Consider the following 20190-nt stretch of genomic DNA (forward strand, 5'->3'; position numbering starts at 1 on the left):
GGTAACAGAAACACTGATGTGTGTCTTTGTAAAAGTCTGCTGTGGCTCTGGTTCACAACACATGAAGCTAGTCCTCCATGATGACTCTGTTTACATCTTAGGCCTAGACACTGCGGGAGGGGGTTCTGCTGAGGAGCAGTGGTTGGTTACTCGGCTGGTGACGAAAGGTCGGAGGCGTATCCTGGAGGTCGAGGGCGTTTCCTGAAGGAATCAGGCGTTTTATCCCTAAAATGGCCGCCATCAGAGTTTCTACAGATTACTCGAAAATACGTGAATGTGCCAAGGCAACACTTCAGTCATGGTTTTAATGAGGGAATGACTTAATAACATGATGTAAAGCTTGAAAAAGTCGATTTTGCATAATACCCCCCCTTTAAAGATATTTTGTTTGGTATTTATCAAAAAAATCTACCCCCAAATAAACTTTATAGTAGCCTATGTATTTAATATTAATAATGGCAAAGTATCATATCCATAGCTGTAAGTACCTTAACCAAAAAACAAAACTTGTTGTATTTGAATCACTAATGTCCTCTTATGTGACCTCCTTGAATTATTGCACAAATGCCAAAGCCCTGCAGACCCTGTTTACACTGGAAACTCAAGCCTTGCACACCTGAGCCTAATTTTGTATATTTTTCAATAAAAAAATAAATACAAAAATACATAGCCACAGGTGCTGACACAGTGAAGCTAAAAAAGGATTATTGAGTATCGGTACATTCAGTAAAGCAATTTGAACCATATGCAAACTAACCTGCTTTAGCTGTGTATTCTTCAGTAATGGCGCTTTAAAAAGCCATGATTGTAGCGCGATATTGTTTACTTTTCTTCTCATTTTATGCATTTTCTGACGCACTACCGGCGCCCACTGGTGGTAAGTTTTGTCAACACAGACTGGACATTAGAAACGTGTGAAAGCATGAATGCAGTGTGAGAGTATTGCTATAGCACATTATCAACTACAGCTGCCCAAAGTGCTTTACACAAATTGCATCACGAGATGAATTTAATGATCCAATTTTGTGGAAAGATTACTTTAGAACGATTTATAGAACTACAATAGATTCATATTCCAGAATATTTCAACTTTTATAAAATTATTGCAACAAAAAAATATCTGTTCAAATGGCAGATAGAAAAAGATCCTTGTTGTAGGTTCTGTGGGGAGGAGGACCTGATGCATTTGTTTTATTTTTGTTTTGGGTCTCTGCACAGTTATGGTTAAGCTCTATGGGTATTGTTTTGCAAATCACACCTCAGAATATTTATATATATATATATATATATATATATATATATATATATATATATATTGAGTGTACTTGCTATGCCATTTATTGCATCAAAAATGTTTTGTCAATTATGCATTTAGTTTATTTTTCATTTCCTTGTGTTATTTATTTTTGTTTGCTTCGTGCTTTCTTCTGTTTGTAGTTTGTGTTGCTGTCGAGACACTTTGAATGTGTGGATGATTGTGGTTGTGACTGTGGCATGAATGTCTAGGGGAGTGGTTGAGGTGGGTGGGGGGTTTGAAGCTTGTCTTGTTGTTTTATTCTGTAAATAAAAAAATAAATAAAAAAAACATCACAACAACAATCCCCAGTAAATACTCTTGGAACTCACAAATGTATTCATGTATGAAATGGAAGTGTCATCATCATATTACTATTATTTTTTTTATCAATTTGTGGCGTGTTCACCAATCAGGGCCAAAGACCAGGGCCAGGGCGTGGCTTTATGCAGTACAGGGGCTAAGTGACCGACTGTGACATCATGTGTGTACCCACAGACTCTGTGCGGCTGGTCGGGGGGCAGAGCCTGTGTTCAGGATCTCTGCAGATCCAGGACCAGTCCTTGGACCAGTCCTGGGCCGGGGTCTGTGAGGGGGCCTTGGACCGTCGGGGGGCAGAGGTGCTGTGCAGGGAGCTGGGCTGTGGGGCTCCTCTCCTCAAGGAGGCTCCTCTCCTCCAGGGGGAGCTCTCTCCTCTGGGGCAGACATTCCACTGTGAGGGCCACGAGTCTGCTGTGATGGACTGTCCCCGGAACCAAACCAGGACCCACCCAGGGACATGCTCCACTCTCAGACTCACCTGCTCAGGTAAATCTGTGATGAGATCTGGAGGTATGCGTCAGGGCATTTGAAAGGGGATTATGTTGCCCCTGAGGAGACATGGTGAAAGATGGACAGTGATGATGATAATGTTTGCAATCGTTGATGTCTGGTCACCTGTCTCTTGTGTCCAGAGCCGCTGAGGCTGGTGGGAGGGGCTAGCCGCTGTGAGGGGACTGTGGAGATGAAGTACCGAGGAGAGTGGAGACGACTGATAGTCTTCTCTGAGCACTGGAACCTGGAGGCCATGGCCGGAGTGTGTCGGGACCTGGACTGTGGCTCTGCTGTTTCCGCAGACGAGAGACGAGGGTTTAACGGCAGCGCTGTGTGGGTCGCCAGAGCTTCGTGTGCGAAGAAGACCTCTGTGAGGGACTGTGTCTTTGCAAGCTTCTCAGGTTATGATGTCGGCATGCAGACACTGTGTTCAGGTAAAGTCTGAAGCACGTATGACAGCTTTGAATGCAAAAAAGATCTCTCTGCTGATGAAAAGCGTGAAATAGTTGAAGGCCTTGGACTAGGAATGAAAACCTTTTGATATTTCATGAAAGATTAAGCGTAATCATCGTACTGTTAAGAGATTTGTGGCTGATTCAGAGCACACCCGGGTTTGTGCAGATAACGGCACAATGAGGACGGTTTCTGCCAGACAAATATATCAGATTAAGAGAACAGCTGCTTCAAAGCTGCTGGTGCCTCTGGAGTCCCCCGAAAATCAAGGTGTTGGATCCTCCAGAGGCTGCAGTTGTGCATAAACCTTCTATCAGACCTCCCCTAAACTATTCATTGAATGCAAAGTCATGTTTTGGCCTGGAATCATGGGGAGAGAGCTGGTCGGTCCCTTTAGGATCCCTGAAGGTGTGAAAATGACCTCTGAAAAATATGTGGAGTTTCTGACTGACCACTTTCTTCTATGGTACAAAAACTGCTTTCCTTAACAAAATCCTCTTCATGCATGACAACGCACCATATCATGCTGTAAAGAATACCTCCACATCATTGGCTGCTATGGGCATAAACGGAGAGAAACTCATGATGTGGACCCCCTCCTCCCCTGACCTTAACCCTATTGAGAACCTTTGGAGCATCAAGCTAAACATCTATGAGGGTGGGAGGCAGTTTCCATCCAAACAGTAGCTCTGGGAGACAAGTTTAATGGATGTAAGAATTTTGAAGCGGCTATCACAGAAGGGTCATGTTAAAATACAACCTGTCCTGTTTAGATATTTTTGATTGAAATAGCTTTTGATTTCGGCAAATATGACGTCCTCATGCTGCAAATTCAATAAATGACCATTTGTTTATTACAACCTACAACATGTATTAAAACGCTGCCGTGCATAATAATTTGGAACAGTAGATTTTGTTTTTTATATCTATTTTTGGAAAAAATACTGTTATCGCTGGGACTTTTTTTTTTCAATCACTTTCATATTATCCTCTAGCAGTTAAAGACTTTAAAATTATGCTGACTGCCATTTCACTTGACAATTTAGAAAATCTGAGAAAAATGTCATTTGCCTAATAATTTGTAACATACTTTAAATGCAAGCTGCAGGAACGGTTTCATGGAGGAATCTTATGTGTTTTTGTTTCAGGCCACCAGGGGCCGCCACAGGACACAGAGCAACCAGGAGTCAAAGAACCTCCCTCCCCCTGAAAACTGCACAGATTTAATGCTCATTATGTTTAATGATTTTAATCATTTGAATAGATTCATTCATTCATTGTTTCTGACTGTTACTGTTCTGTGACGATGATTTATTAAAGGGCTTTGGTGAAATGTGCTACAAAATACAATAGATATTTTACTTGTATTTGTTATTTTAATGCCAGTATTATTTTATTATTAACACCCAAATTTTATATTTGTAATGCCAAAATCAAAACAAATCTGTGCATATTTCGTTTCTAAAGATTTGTAAACATTCCATCAAGCAGAGGAATGAGGGGAAATGCTGTTACCGAAAGGAACATGTTTTGTCACTCTTCTGTTGTCTTTTTGCCACTCTTTTGTTGTGTTTTCATCCTCTTTCTTAGCTCATTTTTGTCGCTGTTTTGACACTTTTTTTCAAGAAGCTTTTAGATTTGGGTTAAGCCATAAAGGGGCTCGGTGCAGATGGGGGTTAAGAGGTTAAGAAATGTATCCTAAAGGCTCGTGACCCACTTTCTGGTCCCGACCCACCAGTTGAGAATCACTGTATCACATTATACATGACCAAGTGGGATGTTCAGCCAGCAACCTTTAAACACTGACACTATTTCTCTCATTTAAGAGTAACAGATATTTGATCTCTTATTTGCATAATATTTCTCAGAATCATCTTGGGGCCAGAGGTTCTGTGCTGGAGGGCCGGATTTGGCCCCCCGTTGTAGACACTATAGTCCTGCCGTCCTACTCCTTCCTTATGACTAGCGTACAGTCTCATTGACTTTTTCGAAAAGTCAGTGCTAATAATACATGGGATTTTTTATTTTGGACCCCGACACGTGACCGGGAGTGGGTGGGACTGTTGATTTCTGAAATCAGCGTCCTCAAATCAGTACAAATAGATGCGTTCCTGTTTCAAAAACACATCCATGGGGAGATCAGAGACTGATTTTCAGTTACAAAAACATAACTAAAACAAAGAGTCATATTAATATGGCTAAGTGACGGTGTTTGACAAGTCTGGAGCTGTGTCTGCAATGAACTGATTTTATTATGTACATTGCTGGGCAAATGTATTAGAATGTATGAGCAAGCCAAAGGCAAAGTTCTGCCATCATTGTGCATGGTAGACAATAAAGTTTTCTATTTTCTATTATCTTTCTCTTGCATTAAATCGGTCAGCGATCGATTGGTGACCATGTTAACGTAAGAATTGGACCTGGCAACATTGATTTTTAAAAAATCACGCCCTAAAATTTGTAGAAATAGATCAGATCAAAAATAGTTTACCCTATACGTTAGCGCAAGAATTGGGCTTGACGACATTGAGTTTTGAATTCAGCGCCCTTAAATTAGTAAAAGTAGAAGTAGTATTGCCCGCTGGGGTCACATTTTTCCATTTTTCCCCCTTTGCAAAACTGATGGACTAAATTGTACAATGTCAGACCTGCCAGTAGAGGGCGGCAGATCACTGCACACCGTCACTGACTCGACCTCCTTCATCCATTTCTATGAACGCAGTAAAGCGCACCAAACCGTCACCATCTGACGGACCCTCTGAGGACAGTTACGTTGTTAAATTGACGGGGTAGATCCACCGGGGTAAAGTTTAGGACAGACAGGAACATGACGCACAATATCCAGCTTCAGAATAAAAGCCCGCAGCCGCCCAATGCGGTGGAGAGAGTTTTATTCTGAAACGCAAGAGCGGAAATGTACGTTTGATTCAACTTTGGCAACACTTTCCTCAACCGCCTCCTCCTCCTGATGAACGAGAAACGCCTCCAAACTTTCTGGAGGAGCGGAGGGAGCGTGGGCTGAAGTGGGGAGAGGAGAGTGTCGGCCTGGAGAGAAAGAGGAGAAGAGGAAGAGTGGCGTACCATGCACCCCCGGGACGGAATCGCCATGGGTCAGCGCGCAGAGCGGGTCCGAGTGAAGGCGCATTACTGCGGGTGAGTCCGTGTGGTCCGGGGCGCGCTGTGGAGAGAGACACCTGTGGAGGCGAAGGGGGGGGGCAGTGTCAAATATGAAAGTCCGAGTAGGATGGATGACCACTTCACAAACAAGTAAAGTGACACAAGTTAGATAATGTGGTGGGGCCATGCCGGGACGTACTTTAGGGAAATTAAATGCCCTGTTTTTCTGTTTACTTACAAACAATGAAGGAAGGAACTTCAAGAAAACATACTGATGATGTGTTTAATCTTGGCAAACTCTGTGTCAGTGTAAAGTTTTTTGTTTGTTTGTTTTACTTCTGTCTATAGGCCTATATCTATATCAGTCATTCCCAAAGTCTGGAATCTATGCTCCTTTTTATTGGTGCAACAATTGTATAATTGTAATGTGTTACTGTTTATAATGGCATTTGACTGTAGCCTAAATCCTGATTTAAAATGAATGTTACGTATGTAACTACGGTTCTCTGAATCCCTTCTGACACAGCTTCAAGCACTGAATGACCTTTTTCCGCAGTGCTTGAAGCATCGCCTCTGGCCGTCAGAGGGATGAATGAGAACAGGGCATTTCCTCTCAAACTCAAACATTGTCCATGTATTTGTTTTCTACACATGTTTTGGAGGCTCTAAGGTCCACCGTGGTTTTTGCATCTCCAATCTGTAACTGAATTGAAATATGTTGGGTTGGTAATCAAGCCCCAGCTGTAATTTGATAAAACACAATAAGAATGTCTCAATAATAATAAAAGTAATTAAAATGTGAAAAAAAGATGTACTTCCAGAACTAACGTGGGTTTCGAGGTGCACAGTGTCTTGTTCCAATCATGGTTGTGAATCATTTGAAGCGTTGTTTGTGAGACAGTGTCATTTCTCCAGAGGGAGTGTCGGTATGTTACAGCTCAAGGGTCAGAGCCCTGCCCTGTCAGCCTGTCACTCATTAACGCTGCTCCATCTGCCTCTGCTGGAACACAAGCTTCATGGGACAGTGCATTGTTTCAGTATCATTTAAAGGTGTATAATGCATTTACTTTGCAGATGGCTGGGCAACATGACCACAAAAACAGTTTCCCCCACACATTTGTGTTATATTCTAGTTAAACTATACTTCATACAATCATTGTTTGCATTTACATTGTACAATACATTCGAATTGGACAATGAAATGGTTTTCCATCTGTAGCTTGTCCCATTTCCTCAGAATAAGTGGGGCTCTGTCAGAGACCTCAGGTTCTTGGTCTCGTCCCTGACCAAGGCCCTTCTCCCTGATCGCTCAGTTTGGACGGGCTCCGCTCTAGGAAGAGTCCTGGTGGTTCTGAACATCTTCAATTCACGAATGATGGAGGCCACTGTGCTCTTCGGGACCATCAAGGCTGCAACAGTTTTGCTGTTCCCTTCCCCAGATCTGAGGCTCGATACCAAATAGTAGTACTCATACATACTAAATAGTAATACTCAGCTAATACTGAGAACCGATAGCTCCACGTTGGAACAAGTGCTACAGATGAAACTTCTGGGAGTCACAGTGGATCACCATCTTTCATGGTCGCCTCACGTGGATCATGTGATCAGGAAAATCGGTAAAGCTATAGCTGTGGTCAGAAGGTGCTCATATTACACAACTCAAGCTATTAAAAAACTAGTAGTTCAGTCTTTTGTGTTCTCACATCTGGAATATTGCTCCGTTATATGGTCCGCTGCAAATAAAGCTGACATAGCAAGGCCCCAGGTGGTTCAGAACAGAGCCGCCCGCCTGGTGGTCAGGTGTCCACTCCACCAGTGTTGACAAAATGCGTTCTACCTTAAACTGGCCCTTGCTCCAAAATAAATTCCATTATAATTTATTATTATTTCTAAAGATAATTTTGACTGGCAAACTGATCGCACTATTTGAAAACATTAAATATGTGGAGCAGACACACTGTTCTTCTACGCGGCGCTCGCAGTGACGACGTGGCGATAAATCGACCGAGAACAAGTCTGCTACTAAAATATGTTGAATTTAGATCGTCGCAATTGTGGAATAAGCTGCCTGTGAATTTGAGGGATTCATCCAATTTACATGTTTTCAAAAATACACTAAAATCCTTGGTATGGTTTCAGTAATTATATCTGGTCATGTATTACTGTTGTGCATGTTTGTTTTTAATGCATGTTATTTTATTCTAAATACTTTTTAATCGTGGACCCCAGGAAGACTAGCAACCACTACGGTGGGAGCTAATGGGGTTCCTTAACAATAAACAAACCTGTCTCGGAGTCCTGACGATTCCTTTGACTTCAGGGCTTAGTTTCTGCTCTGACGTCACTGTGGGATCTTATAGAGAGGTGTATGTCTGTCCAAATCAAGTCAAATGTGTTTATATATAGTGCTGGACTCCAGGATAGTTGTAGAAACATTTCAAAGACGATCAGTGGAAAAAGGAAGCGCCTGAGCTCAGTTTTGAGTGTCAGAGCCAATACTTATGTACATGAGAGAGTTTTATTTTGAATACAATTGCAAAACAATCTTAAAACTACTTTTTTCCCCGGGGTGTTGTGTGTAGATTGCTGAGAAAACCCTGAAATAAATCCATTTTGGAATGAGGCTGTAACAAAACAAAATGTGGGGGAAGTGTCAATTCTTCCCGGACAGAGAGTATATAAGACCTTCTAAGTCAGTGAGTGTTTGGTGCTCATGTCCACTCCTGGTGTCTTCCAGCGATATTCTGATCACAGAGCTGGCGTCCTCGCTCTCCTTCGCCCAGCTGTGTGCCGAGGTCCGTGGCATGTGCAGCCTGGACCTGCGGACAGCCATCACCCTCAAGTGGATCGATGACGAAGGTGAGTCCCCTTGTTGAAAATATGTCTGGAGTAATGGTTTGCTTTCAGTCTTAGGCTTTTTGTCGTTTCTGCTTCTACTGCAGAAGTGAACAGACATTTCAGAGCAGATTTGTAGAGCCGACTTTTAGACACAATATGACACATATAAGTTCCTGTGTGCTGTTCTCAGGCGATCCCTGCACCGTGTCGTCTCAGATGGAGTGGGAAGAGGCCTTCCGCATTTACAGTCGGACCAAGAGGACGGGACTCCTGCTGCACGGTCAGTCACTGCACCCCGTCCGGTGTATAGTATGGTGCAGTTACTAGTATAGGCTTTCTTGTCCCGTCCACACCCAAAGTTAGGTAATTGCCATACAGAGGAAGTTTTCAAATATAGAAACATTCACCAAACTTCGTAGTGAAGCCTTAATCGTCGACTGGACTGGGTTTTGTTGAGTTGAAGACTTTTTAACATTTTGCATGGTAGGATCGTATCAATGTTCCAAGCAGAACTTCAATATGCAAGAAGAAGAAATGGGAGTGAACATTTTTGACGCATTTTGTAAACGTTTAATTGAAGGGCTGCAGTTGCCTCAAATAACGGCCTTCATTTGAGTCGAAGATCGTCCAGTGCCTTCACTATTTCAGTTTAATGGTTGTTTTCTATAAAAATATTTACTCCCATTTCTTCTTGTTGCATACTGATGTTCTACTTGGAACCTTGTTAAGGTTTTCAACTGATCTTAAACTTTTGGTCGGGACTGCACTAATGGGTCTCTGCGCTCTGGTTCAGTACAGAGCAGAACAAAGACTTGCTAATTGAGTGAAACTGTAAACAAGTTGATGAGGTGGGTGTTTTGGTTCCCTCCTCCTGGCAGGGGCCTGAGTCTTATATATGACCGCTCTGGCTTTGGTTCCAGTGTCTCACTCTGACAACAAGAGTTAGGAAGCTTCTGCTGATAGAAGGGAAACGTCCTCAACTGAAAACAAACCCAGTCCAGGCGATGATTTAAGCTTCACTAGGATGAATACTTCCTGGACGAAAGAGAGCCAGGTTGCTGGTCCTCTGCTGTTTTGTATTACTACATTTTGTTACATCGGAAGTCATTGGGGTATTTTACAGACACACACACACGCCTGACCATTACCTATGCTCAAAACAAACTCACTATATAAAGTCCCCACATCAATGGCCGCTGGCTGCTCTGCTTTGAGACGACGACACAAGAGGCCGCCATTGCTCCGCCATTGCTGTAGTACCTCCATATAGCCACTAGTCATTAGTCACATTGGAATGCATTGCGCTTTAGACACCATCCATCCATCCATCCATCCATCCATCCATCCATTTTCTTCCGCTTTATCCGGGGCCGGGTCGCGGGGGCAGCAGTCTCAGCAGAGATGCCTAAACTTCCCGATCCACGCACACCTCCTCCAGCTGTTCTGGGGGGACCCCGAGGCGACACCAGGCGAGCTCGGAGACATAGTCCCACCAGCGTGTCCTGCGCCTTTCACAAGGCCTTGTCCCACTTGGACATGCCTGGAACACCTCCTGCGGCAGGCGACTAGGAGGCATCCGAAAAAGATGCCCTAGCCACCTCAGCTGGCTCCTTTCGACATGAAGGAGCAGCAACTCTACTCCGAGCTCCTCCCGGGTAACTGAGCTCCTCACCCGATCTCGAACCCTGCGAAGGAAACTAATTTCGGCCGCATGTATTCGCGATCTTGTCCTTTCGATCGCGCTTTAGACACATTCAAAACAACTTTAAAGCCTGGTTTCTAATTTTCTTAAACTTTCTACAGCTAGATATTCCTCCTGTGATAATGCTGGGATAGTTACAATTAAAGAAACCAGGCTGGTTTTTCGTAAGAATTTTTTTAGAAATCTCGTACTAATGAGGGCCGGACTGTTGGCATTGGAGCTGCGCGAACTACACGTCACGCAAGAGTCTAAGATCCTTATGCCCTTTTTAGGAAGATGCTTTGTCAGAGCTGGGGAGGGGGAGTCTAAAATGATGAGTGAGGAATGACGGTCTAATAAAAATATGTCTATGCCCCACAACCTTCATACTTGTCTGTGTGCATTGGTTTTCAGTGTTCCCCGGCGCTCCAGAACGGCCCGGCCTGCCCTGCCCCGGAGAGGACAGTGAGTACCCCCACACTTCACACTGAGAACACCCTGCAACTGCTATGTGAAAGGGGGTGAGCCACAGCAGCGAGGGCAGTGTGGGCTGGGATTGAGCAGTGTGGGAAGAGAGTCGACAGTGGGCAGTGTGGGAAGAGAGTCGACAGTGGGAAGTATGGGCAGGGACTGAGCAGTGTGGGAAGAGAGTCGACAGTGGGCAGTGTGGGTAGGGATTGAGCAGTGTGGGCAGAGACTTGACATTGGGCAGTGTGGGAAGAGAGTCGACAGTGGGCAGTGTGGGAAGAGAAGGGACGGTGTTGACAGTGTGTGGACGGTGTGGGCAGGAAGTCAGCTATGTTTACTATGAGTGGGCAGTGTGGGCAGTGAGTGTACCATAGGGATGGGAATTGATATCAGTGCCATTGATAGTTTCTTTATTGATTCTCTTATTGATTCCAAATAAATAAAGATAGGCTATTATAATATGTGCATGCTTCTTGTAGTTTTTTATTAGTGCTAATACATGGCTTCTTGTGACATAAACCTCCTCATACAGCGCATCATTTCAGACTGCACTGGTCCCACCTCAGATAAAGTGGTTTGTAATAACACTGTACATACGACTACACAAAGGAACGCCTAGATCCCCACCTCCTGATCATCACGAGGGTTTATTATTATTCCTCATCATAAATAAAGGTCAAATGATGTGAAGCTTTTGTCCCGTTGATAATATTAGCCTGTTTAAATACTTGAGGTCACAGTGTGTGGACATATCTGGGCCCTTGTTGAGGTGGAGTGTGTGCTGTTTGCCACTGGGAAAGGACTTCACCGGAGACTTTGTTGCTTGTTTGCGGTGAATCAGAGCTGATGTATCCGGAGCAGTGGTTACTGTTTCTGAAATGTTCATGGTCAAAATTCCAGAGACATTTGACGGCACTGAAGAATAACTGTGTATTTGTTGTTTTTGTTGTGGCTACGAAGACCGATGAGAAGCACGGATGTAAAAAGAATGGCAGTCAAATCCCAGTGTTTTTTTTGTGTGTGCATGTGCTTCGTGTCATGTCTGCAGTGTCTAATCATACGTTCAAGAAGAATTAGCCCTTTTCTGTCCAGTCCAGAGCAGGAAATCTAAACAGAGGTGAGTGGGAGGGGCTATGAGTCACTGCGATGGACTCCTCTGAGCGAGCAAACAGCTGACGCTTTTATTACCGACACCACAGTCCATACTGACTAATGTTTTTAATGTGACTGAGAGAATAGCCCTTATGGTATATGTTCATCACACTCCATTAATGTGACTGGGAAAACTTAAGCTCCAAGGTAGGGCTGCTCCATTATAGGAAAAACAATGTTCAGAATTAATATAGTCATGTTTCAAATGTCGATTATTATAACTTTTTAAAAAGAAACATAGTAAAATATATATTGAAGAAATAAAAAAGTGTGTGACTCCGGACCAATCACCGTACTTATCCTCCTCGATCTATCCGCCGCATTTGATACAGTTTCACACTCCATTCTCCTTGACCGCCTCTCCAAATACATTGGACTCTCTCCTGGTTTCAGTCAAATGTCGGCAACAGACAACAGTCCATCTCAATCACTGGTTCCCGCTCGCCATCATCCCCGGTTCATCAAGGTGTTCCACAAGGATCAGCTCTCAGGCCACTCCTCTTCACTATTTACATGCTTCCGCTGGGACAGATCATAAGGAAATATGGACTCAATTTTCACTCATATGCCGATGACACACAGTTATACGATGTGAAGCGATTTTGGTGTCTTAAAAAGCGCTATATAAATCCAGAGAGATTATTATTATTTATTATTAAAATATGTATTGGAAAAAAGGGTAATACCAATCATGTTCATTATAAACAAATACTGTGGCCTGTAATTAAGTCGCAATAACAGAATCTCAGGGCACGCTTTTTAGAAGGATGAGACATATTATTAACTTTTTAAATAATATTTTTGTAATCGATTAGTGTCATACTCACGATTGTCCTTGAATTTCTTTCACTAGTTTTAAATCATTCACACCAGATTGCTTAAGATATGGCTAATAATAATAACAATCATGATAAAAATTAAAAATCATTATTATTAGGTTTTTGACATAAGTGTAGAAGCATGCACATATAAATGCTCATTCGTTTTTCCGATTAAACAACCCTTAAATAAATATAAAATGTGCACATGGCTGAATATTTAGACAGTGCTGTAAAGGATTGAAGAAATTCCTCTTTTCTTCCTTAATTTGCTAATCGTGAATATTATTTAGATTATTGGCGTTTCTACACAGCACTGATAATGAATTGAAGTAAAACTAAACTTAACCCGTTTCCATGACCCACTGTGTAACATTCACAACTAGTTTCTCCAGACAGTGGCCTTTCAGTCTCCCACCATGAACAGTGGCTCTGTGTGCACACTGGTCCTTGTACCACTCTCTCCAGTGCAACCCCCCCTCCCCCCCCCCTCCATCGTTCATGCCAGTAATGTTGGTCATCTGCAGCAAAAGTTTCACATCGATACAGTATCTCTAATCACCTTCCGAGTCTTGCTTTTGTTTTGAGACGAGTTGATCCAAAAAAAAAAGTAACAGTCAAGAGCAGCCACATCAGTTTCCAAAAATATTACTGGTATTGTCATGAATGTGGGAGGTGAATTCAGTGAAAGAATGCTGTAGAAACCTTTGCTGTAGATTACTGATTTAAGAACGAGGAGGAAAATGTATTGCAGAAGTTGCATAATGTATAATTGTAGCCATTTTATGTTTTAACATATAAAAATGTGGAATTTTATGCAGAGAAAATGGCTGAAGTTGCTTATATTTTTAACAACCAAACGTAAATAATGGACAAAGACTAAATGTATAGTTTTATTGTGTAATTTTGTTACCTTAGTTTTTAGTAGAATCATTTTGTCTCGCTTTTTGGGGTTCAAGGCTTAATAAATCAGGCAGGAATGAGATACAGTACAGTGGGAGAAAAATATATGTGAACGCTTTGGAATTTCTCACATTTCTGCCTTAATTGGTCATAAAATGTGGTCTGATCTTTATTCAAATCACAGGAATGATTAAACAGTGTCTGCTTGAACTAATACCACCCAAACATTTACATTTGATCCTATTTTTATTGGCCATAACATGTAACATTCACAGGACAGTGTGGAATAAGTAAGTACACCCCTGAATCTCGCTGAACTGCAGCAGTTTTGTAAAGAGGAATGATCCAAGATTCATCCTGATCGTTGTGAGCGTCTAATCTACAACTATAGAAGTTATTGCTGCAAAAGAAGGATCAGCCAGATATTAAATACAAGGGTTTACTCACTTGTCCCACGCTGCTGTGAATGTCTCAGGTCTTTATTTAAATTATCTAGCTAAACTTGTGAATTCATTTTTCTATTGATGATAGCACATTGTCCAGACCCTGAGGCAACGAAACAGCCCCACACCATGATTCTCCTGCTCCAGACTTCACGGTGAGCAAAGTGTAAAGATGTTGATGTGCTGTTCCATTTGTCCTTCACACATGACGTTGTGTGTTCCTCCCAAACAATTCAACTTTGGGCCCATCAGTCCACTGAATATTTTTCAAGCAGTACTGTGGAGCATCCAAGTGCTCTTTCGCAAACCAAAGTTGAATATATTCTGGGGAACATGTAATGCCATGTGTGGAGGACAAATGGAACAGCACACCAACATCCTTACACTATCCTCAGTGTGAAGTCTGGAGCAGGAGAATCATGGTGTTGGGGCTGTTTTGTTGCCTCAGGGACTGGACAAAGTGCTGTCATCAATAGAATTTTTTGCAGAAAAACCTAAAACATTCACAACATGCATGGAATAAGTAACTTGCTGATCCTTCTTTTACAGCAATAACTTCTTTCCTGTAGTTGCAGATTAGACGCTCACCACGATCAGGATGAATCTTGGACCATTCCTCTTTACAAAACCGCTGCAGTTGAGCGAGATTCCTGGGTTCACTCACTTTTTCCTCCCTGTCTTGGGAATGTTTACATGTTATGGCTTGTAAAAATATGATAAAATGCAAATGTTTGGGTTTAAGCAGACACTGTTCAATCATTCTCATTATTTTGATGAAGATCAGATCAACTTAGGCAGAAATGTGAGAAATTCTAAAGCTTTCAAATACATTTTCCAAGACCAAGAAATGTGTCTGTAGTAGGGCTGCAACTAACGATTATTTTGGTAATTGATTAATCTACCGATCATTTTTACGATTAATCGATTAATCGCTTGACTGTGAAAGGTGCATGGAATTTTTTTTTTTTTTTTTTTTAATTCATCACATAAAGCTAAAGTGGCGCCGTTTAAGGACATGTTGATGGAGTAAACTTAAAGCTCTTTGTGCTACTTTTGCTTTCTGATTGGACGAGACAAAGACAGATATTTGTGAAATTTACAATGTACAAAACACTGCAGACCCTCACTTTAAAAACAAAGTAGGTTTTCATCCAAAATACATAATTGTCATGTCTTTTTAGCTCTATTTTAGTCTGTGTTTACTAGAAAACGATTAATCGATTACTGAAATAGTTGACAACTATTTTAGTAATCGATTAGTTGTTTCAGCCCTAGTCTGTAGGAGCGACTAAAGTGGAGATTTTGTTGCAAGAGTGGAATGAAAACCTCATTTGGAGAAAATGGCCCTGAAGTTTTGTAACATATGCTCATGTGCATGCGCGTGCATCTCCCTGTGGACTTTGACAGCCGGCGTCTTCCACAAAGGAAACGACCGTATTCGTTTTATGGAGCGTTGTCGGCAGGATCCCGTACGTCACATGGATCCCAAACATGTCAGTTTGTGAATGGATACGCGTGGGAAACGGTGATTCCGGACAGTTCGGAGTCGTGAAAAGGAGAGTTTGGTCCATTTTTTCTTACTCTGACAATAGAAATAAGATGTTATGGGAGAAAATCTGCCACTTCATTAAAAATCGATGTTTTCACCTGCAGCGTCTTAACTTCCACACAGAAATCACCCCCGCACTCCCCCCTTCAGCCCCACTACTACCAGGCGGGCACCAGCTCCACCAGGCTCCCCTCCCTCCTTCCCTCCCTCCTCTTCTCATCCCACTCCCCCTCCCTCCCTCCGTCCCTCTCCCTCTCTCAAGGGAGGAGCCTGCTCTGCTCAGCTGCATCAGGCACAGTGCTTCCTCCCCTCATCTCAATGCAGCTTTTTGTGTTCGCCTCAACGCTTTAAAAAAAAAAAAAAAAAAAAGAGAAAATCGCGGGGAAGCTCTCCATGACGGACGCAGGCTGAGCTGGCTGTGAGCGCGCCGTACCGAGCTCCACAGCCTAGCATCCTGCCGCTTAATCCCCGGAGGAGCCAAGGCGGGAAGGGGAGGGGGGGGGGGAACTAGAAGCGCCCCTGTCCGTCCCGCTGTCCGCGCCGTGAAAGAGAGAGGAGGGATGTAAAAAAAAAAAAAAGAAGCGCCCGTCGCCCCGGCTCCTCTCTCCAACATCCACGCTCGCGAAAGCCTGGGATCATGCGCTGACGAGGAGGGGGGGGAGGAGAGAGGACGGCAGCCTGCAACAAGCCCGCACTGGTGAGCTCTTTCCGAGTCCATCCTCCAAAAACCCACCGCCACCCCCTTAGATTCCCCTCCATCCTCTCCCACACCATCATCATCCACCCCGTCTCGTCTGCGGCGCTGCCCCGTTAGCGCCGTTGTTAGCCCCGCCGTGGCTGTTGCCTGTAGGCCTGGCTCCGGGGGGAGGGGGGGGGAGCCTGTCTGGATGGATGGAGGGATGGATGGATGGATGGGGCTAGGTTTAGGATGAGCCTTTAGCAGCGGCGCGAGGGGATGAGCGCTGCACGGTTGACCTTCAGTACCTGTAACGCGGCAGCCAGTGGAACAGGGATCAAAACGTTAGCCGGAGGAGCTCGACTTGACAGCGGACTGGCGTTCTGGGCAGGCTGTTGGGCGCCTGAATGTCTCCATGGCAAAACATCGTCAAAAGAAATGTGGCATATTTATAAGTTTAATTTTTGGTATATGAATTAACCTCAGTGCACACTGTGTAATGGGCTCTGTGCACGGAATGTTGAACAGCAACATGATGCTAGCTACAAGGATAACAACTGTTCCCTGTCCTTGTTCTATCCCCTGCCGTGTCTCGCTGAAATAAATACTTCTTTTGGACAGTATGTGGCAGAAAACATGCAGCTGTTGTTGGATAACCACTTGCCACTCTACACAGGACATCACCTAAATGCTAATGCTAAATGCTATTGTTAATTTAATGCAAAAAAATGTTTAAATAATGCCACAGTCTGAGCTACTTTGTTTTTTATTTGTTAAAGCACTCGTCTCTACATTTATTTTTAAACTTTCTTTTGTCTTTTGACCTCAGTTTGTTTTGAAATGACTTAAATAATGTGGACAGGAAGTGGTCGTTGCCCTGCACTGGCCAACAGGAAGTTAGCCAAAAAGTCAGTGTTGTAATGTAAATGTCTGGATTTGAACAATAGTGTGATTTACCCAACGTGACTACAGCTGCCTGGATGTCTCCATGGCAAAACATCATCAAAAGAAATGTGGCATATTTATAAGTTTAATTTTTGGTATTTGAATTCATCTCAGTGCACACTGTGTAATGGGCTCTGTGCACGGAATGTTGAATAGCAACATGATGCTAGCTACAAGGATAACAACTGTTCCCTGTCCTTGTTCTATCCCCGCCGTGTCTCGCTGAAATAAATACTTCTTTTGGACAGTATGTGGCAGAAAACATGCAGCTGTTGTTGGATAACCACTTGCCACTCTACACAGGACATCACCTGAATGCTCATGCTAAATGCTATTCTTAATTTAATGCAAAAAAATGTTTAAATAATGCCACAGTCTGAGCTACTTTGTTCTTATTTGTTAAAGCACTCGTCTCTACATTTATTTTTAAGCTTTCTTTTGTCTTTTACTCTCAGTTTAGTTTTGAAATAACTTAGATAATGTGGACAGGAAGAGGTCGTTGCCCTGCACTGGCCAACAGGAAGTTAGCCAACAAGTCAGTGTTGTAATGTAAATGACTGGATTTGAACACTAGTGTGATTTACCTGTCGTGACCACAGCTAACAGACTTCTTTTCTCTACTCTTTCAAATTGTTTAATGTTAGTCCCCAGACAATGTTTGCTAGTACCCCTTAACTCCCCTAGCTTTGATGGCATTCACCGTGAAAAGGCTAAGACCACGGTTGTTGAGGTTTGCGTGTTTAAGCTAAATAGGGGTTTAACAAAGGCTTTAATAATTAATAACAATCTGAACAAATGGTTCCATCTGAAAGGCACGTCAAAAGTCATGTCTCTATTCTCGTAACTGGATTTGGTGGGATACAGACTTTTAATCCATCACCGGCCCCGCTCGAATGTGTTTATCATAATCATAATTGGTTTTATTGCCATGGTTATGAACAGGTTCACAACTAGGTCCATTGTGCAACAAGAAACATGAAACATATAACACATAACTTTAAACTATAAGACTATAAGGGCATGTTTAAGAAAATCCAATTTAAACTGTGATAAAGACGACAACAATTTGACATAGAACATCAGCGTGAGTGTGTTTACAGATGTACAGGTGCATTGAGTGTTAGCAGCAAATAGTGTGGACAAACCACATAGTGCAGTAGAGCACATTACATTCATGAGTCTGATACAGAGTTATTGGGATGGCGGAGGGGAAAAAACAGTTCAAGTGGTGGGAGGTACGGGTCTAGATAGACCGTAGCCTCCTGCCTGAGGGGAGGGGGTGAATAGTCCGTGTCCAGGGTGAGAAGGGTCAGCTGTGAGCCGACCTCACGCCTCAGGAGGTGAACAGGTCCTGGAGAGATGGAGCTCACTGTCAGTCACCCTCTCAGCAGCAGCACAGTGCGCTGCAGTCGGTGCTTGTCCCGGTCTATAGCGCCGGGAACCACACGGTGATGGAGGAGGAGAGGATGGACTCGATGATGGCCGTGTAGAACTGCTGAGTATAAAAAAAGATGAAAGTTTCCTCATTCGATGCTTGTTTTATGATGTTATGTCACTAGCGAGCTGGAGATATTCAGGAAGCAACGTGTGTTCATTCACAAATATTTACATATTTTATATCCACACGTACTGCGAAGGCCACCTGAGAAGACACTATAATCCAAATATGGTTATTTCCTTTTCCGGTTTTCTCTGCTTTAGCCGCTCTACTCTACTTTAAGTCTTGGACTATATTTTGACGTTTTTAAATCTTCCCTAACCCTCCGAAAAATTCTTTGTAACTAACATATTAATGAAATAAAAAGAGGAAGGGAGAAGCACTTCCTGGACATCCACAGAGTGTGATTAAAAAACAGAGTTCTTTGGAGCAGGGAGAGTAGTTCAAAAAACATGGCATTCTAACTTCACCACAGAGTGCCTTGATTTCTCTGTTTTTTTGGCTTAACCCAGTATTTAGACTTTGTTTGCTGAAAATATTGTAATTTTTATGCATAGGATGTACTTGAATATAAAAGCATAAAATGAGAGAAAACTTTTCTCAGATTCAAATCAGTAATGTTCAGCAAAAGTTTCAAATTGATATCTATGTCTTTTTCTCCCTATTCACCTGCAGAGTCTGGCCTTAAAGGTGCACTATGCAACGTTTTATGGGGGGGGGGGGGTGAATGTGAGTGCGTATTTGACCTTTCAGTGGCCCAGTGGCTGTATAGGTGGTCAGCATGGTGCCTTTACTTTCCATCCAGGTATCGGCCTTTCGGACACCCAGGACCAATTATTTCAAGTTTTGTAGGCGTTCTGGTAGGTTTTCACTGCTGATGGATCTGTCTCCATATTTACCTATACATTATATATATAAAAAACAAACAGAAACCCTAAATAAAATGAAATAAAACTTGTCCTGGCTCATCATAGAGGCCTCTGGGATGGAAGTAAAGTAAGTAAGGTCAAATACACACTCTTTTTTTTGCCACATAATGCACCTTTAAGTTACAAAATGTGAAATTTAACAGCCAGCAGGTGTAGAAGCCACGGTTTTGCCTGACTCTGCTCTGTCCAGGTCAGTATCGCGCCCTGTTATTTGATCCGCGTCCTTCCTCCTCACGCTGCTGCATCGCTTGTGTCCAGCAGTAGTAGCCTATAGCGGATGACGGTTTGGCGCCGTCGTTGTGTACGCGTCCTAAAGAATCTTGTCTTTGCAAATGAAGTGGCTCAAGACGGGAGAAATATACACAGGGCGCTTGAGCCGACTTTACAAAACATTTGGGCCGTTTTCTCCAAATGAGGTTTTCGTTCTACTCTTTAACAACATCTCCACTTCAGCCGATCCTACAGACTCCACACTTTACTGATTTTTTTTTCAGTGTCTAGACCCCAGCCTGATTTATTTAGCTTTGAACCTAAAAGAGCAAAGCAAAATGGACGTTTGGGCAGATTTTTGTTCCTTTTACAAATTAAAAAACGAAACCGATCCAAAACCCGTCTGAAAAATATATCAACAAAATAAACACATCATTTTAAACCCATTGTTTAGATTTCGTTG

General features: G+C 42.8%; 1 protein-coding gene across 1 annotated transcript in view; it reads left to right on the forward strand.

The window, feature by feature from the left end:
• The first annotated feature begins 5603 nt into the window (after positions 1–5603).
• Positions 5604–20190, forward strand: part of prkcz (protein kinase C, zeta) — a 76338-nt gene continuing 61751 nt past the window's right edge. Inside the window, exons 1-4 of the mRNA XM_079558128.1 lie at positions 5604–5713; positions 8415–8536; positions 8706–8795; positions 10611–10661. Coding sequence (XP_079414254.1) covers positions 5643–5713; positions 8415–8536; positions 8706–8795; positions 10611–10661 — 334 coding nt within the window. The 5' untranslated portion in view covers positions 5604–5642. The remainder of the gene's footprint in view (positions 5714–8414; positions 8537–8705; positions 8796–10610; positions 10662–20190) is intronic.

The sequence above is a fragment of the Gobius niger genome (assembly GCF_951799975.1).
Source record: "Gobius niger genome assembly, chromosome: 6".
Classification (NCBI taxonomy): domain Eukaryota; kingdom Metazoa; phylum Chordata; class Actinopteri; order Gobiiformes; family Gobiidae; genus Gobius; species Gobius niger.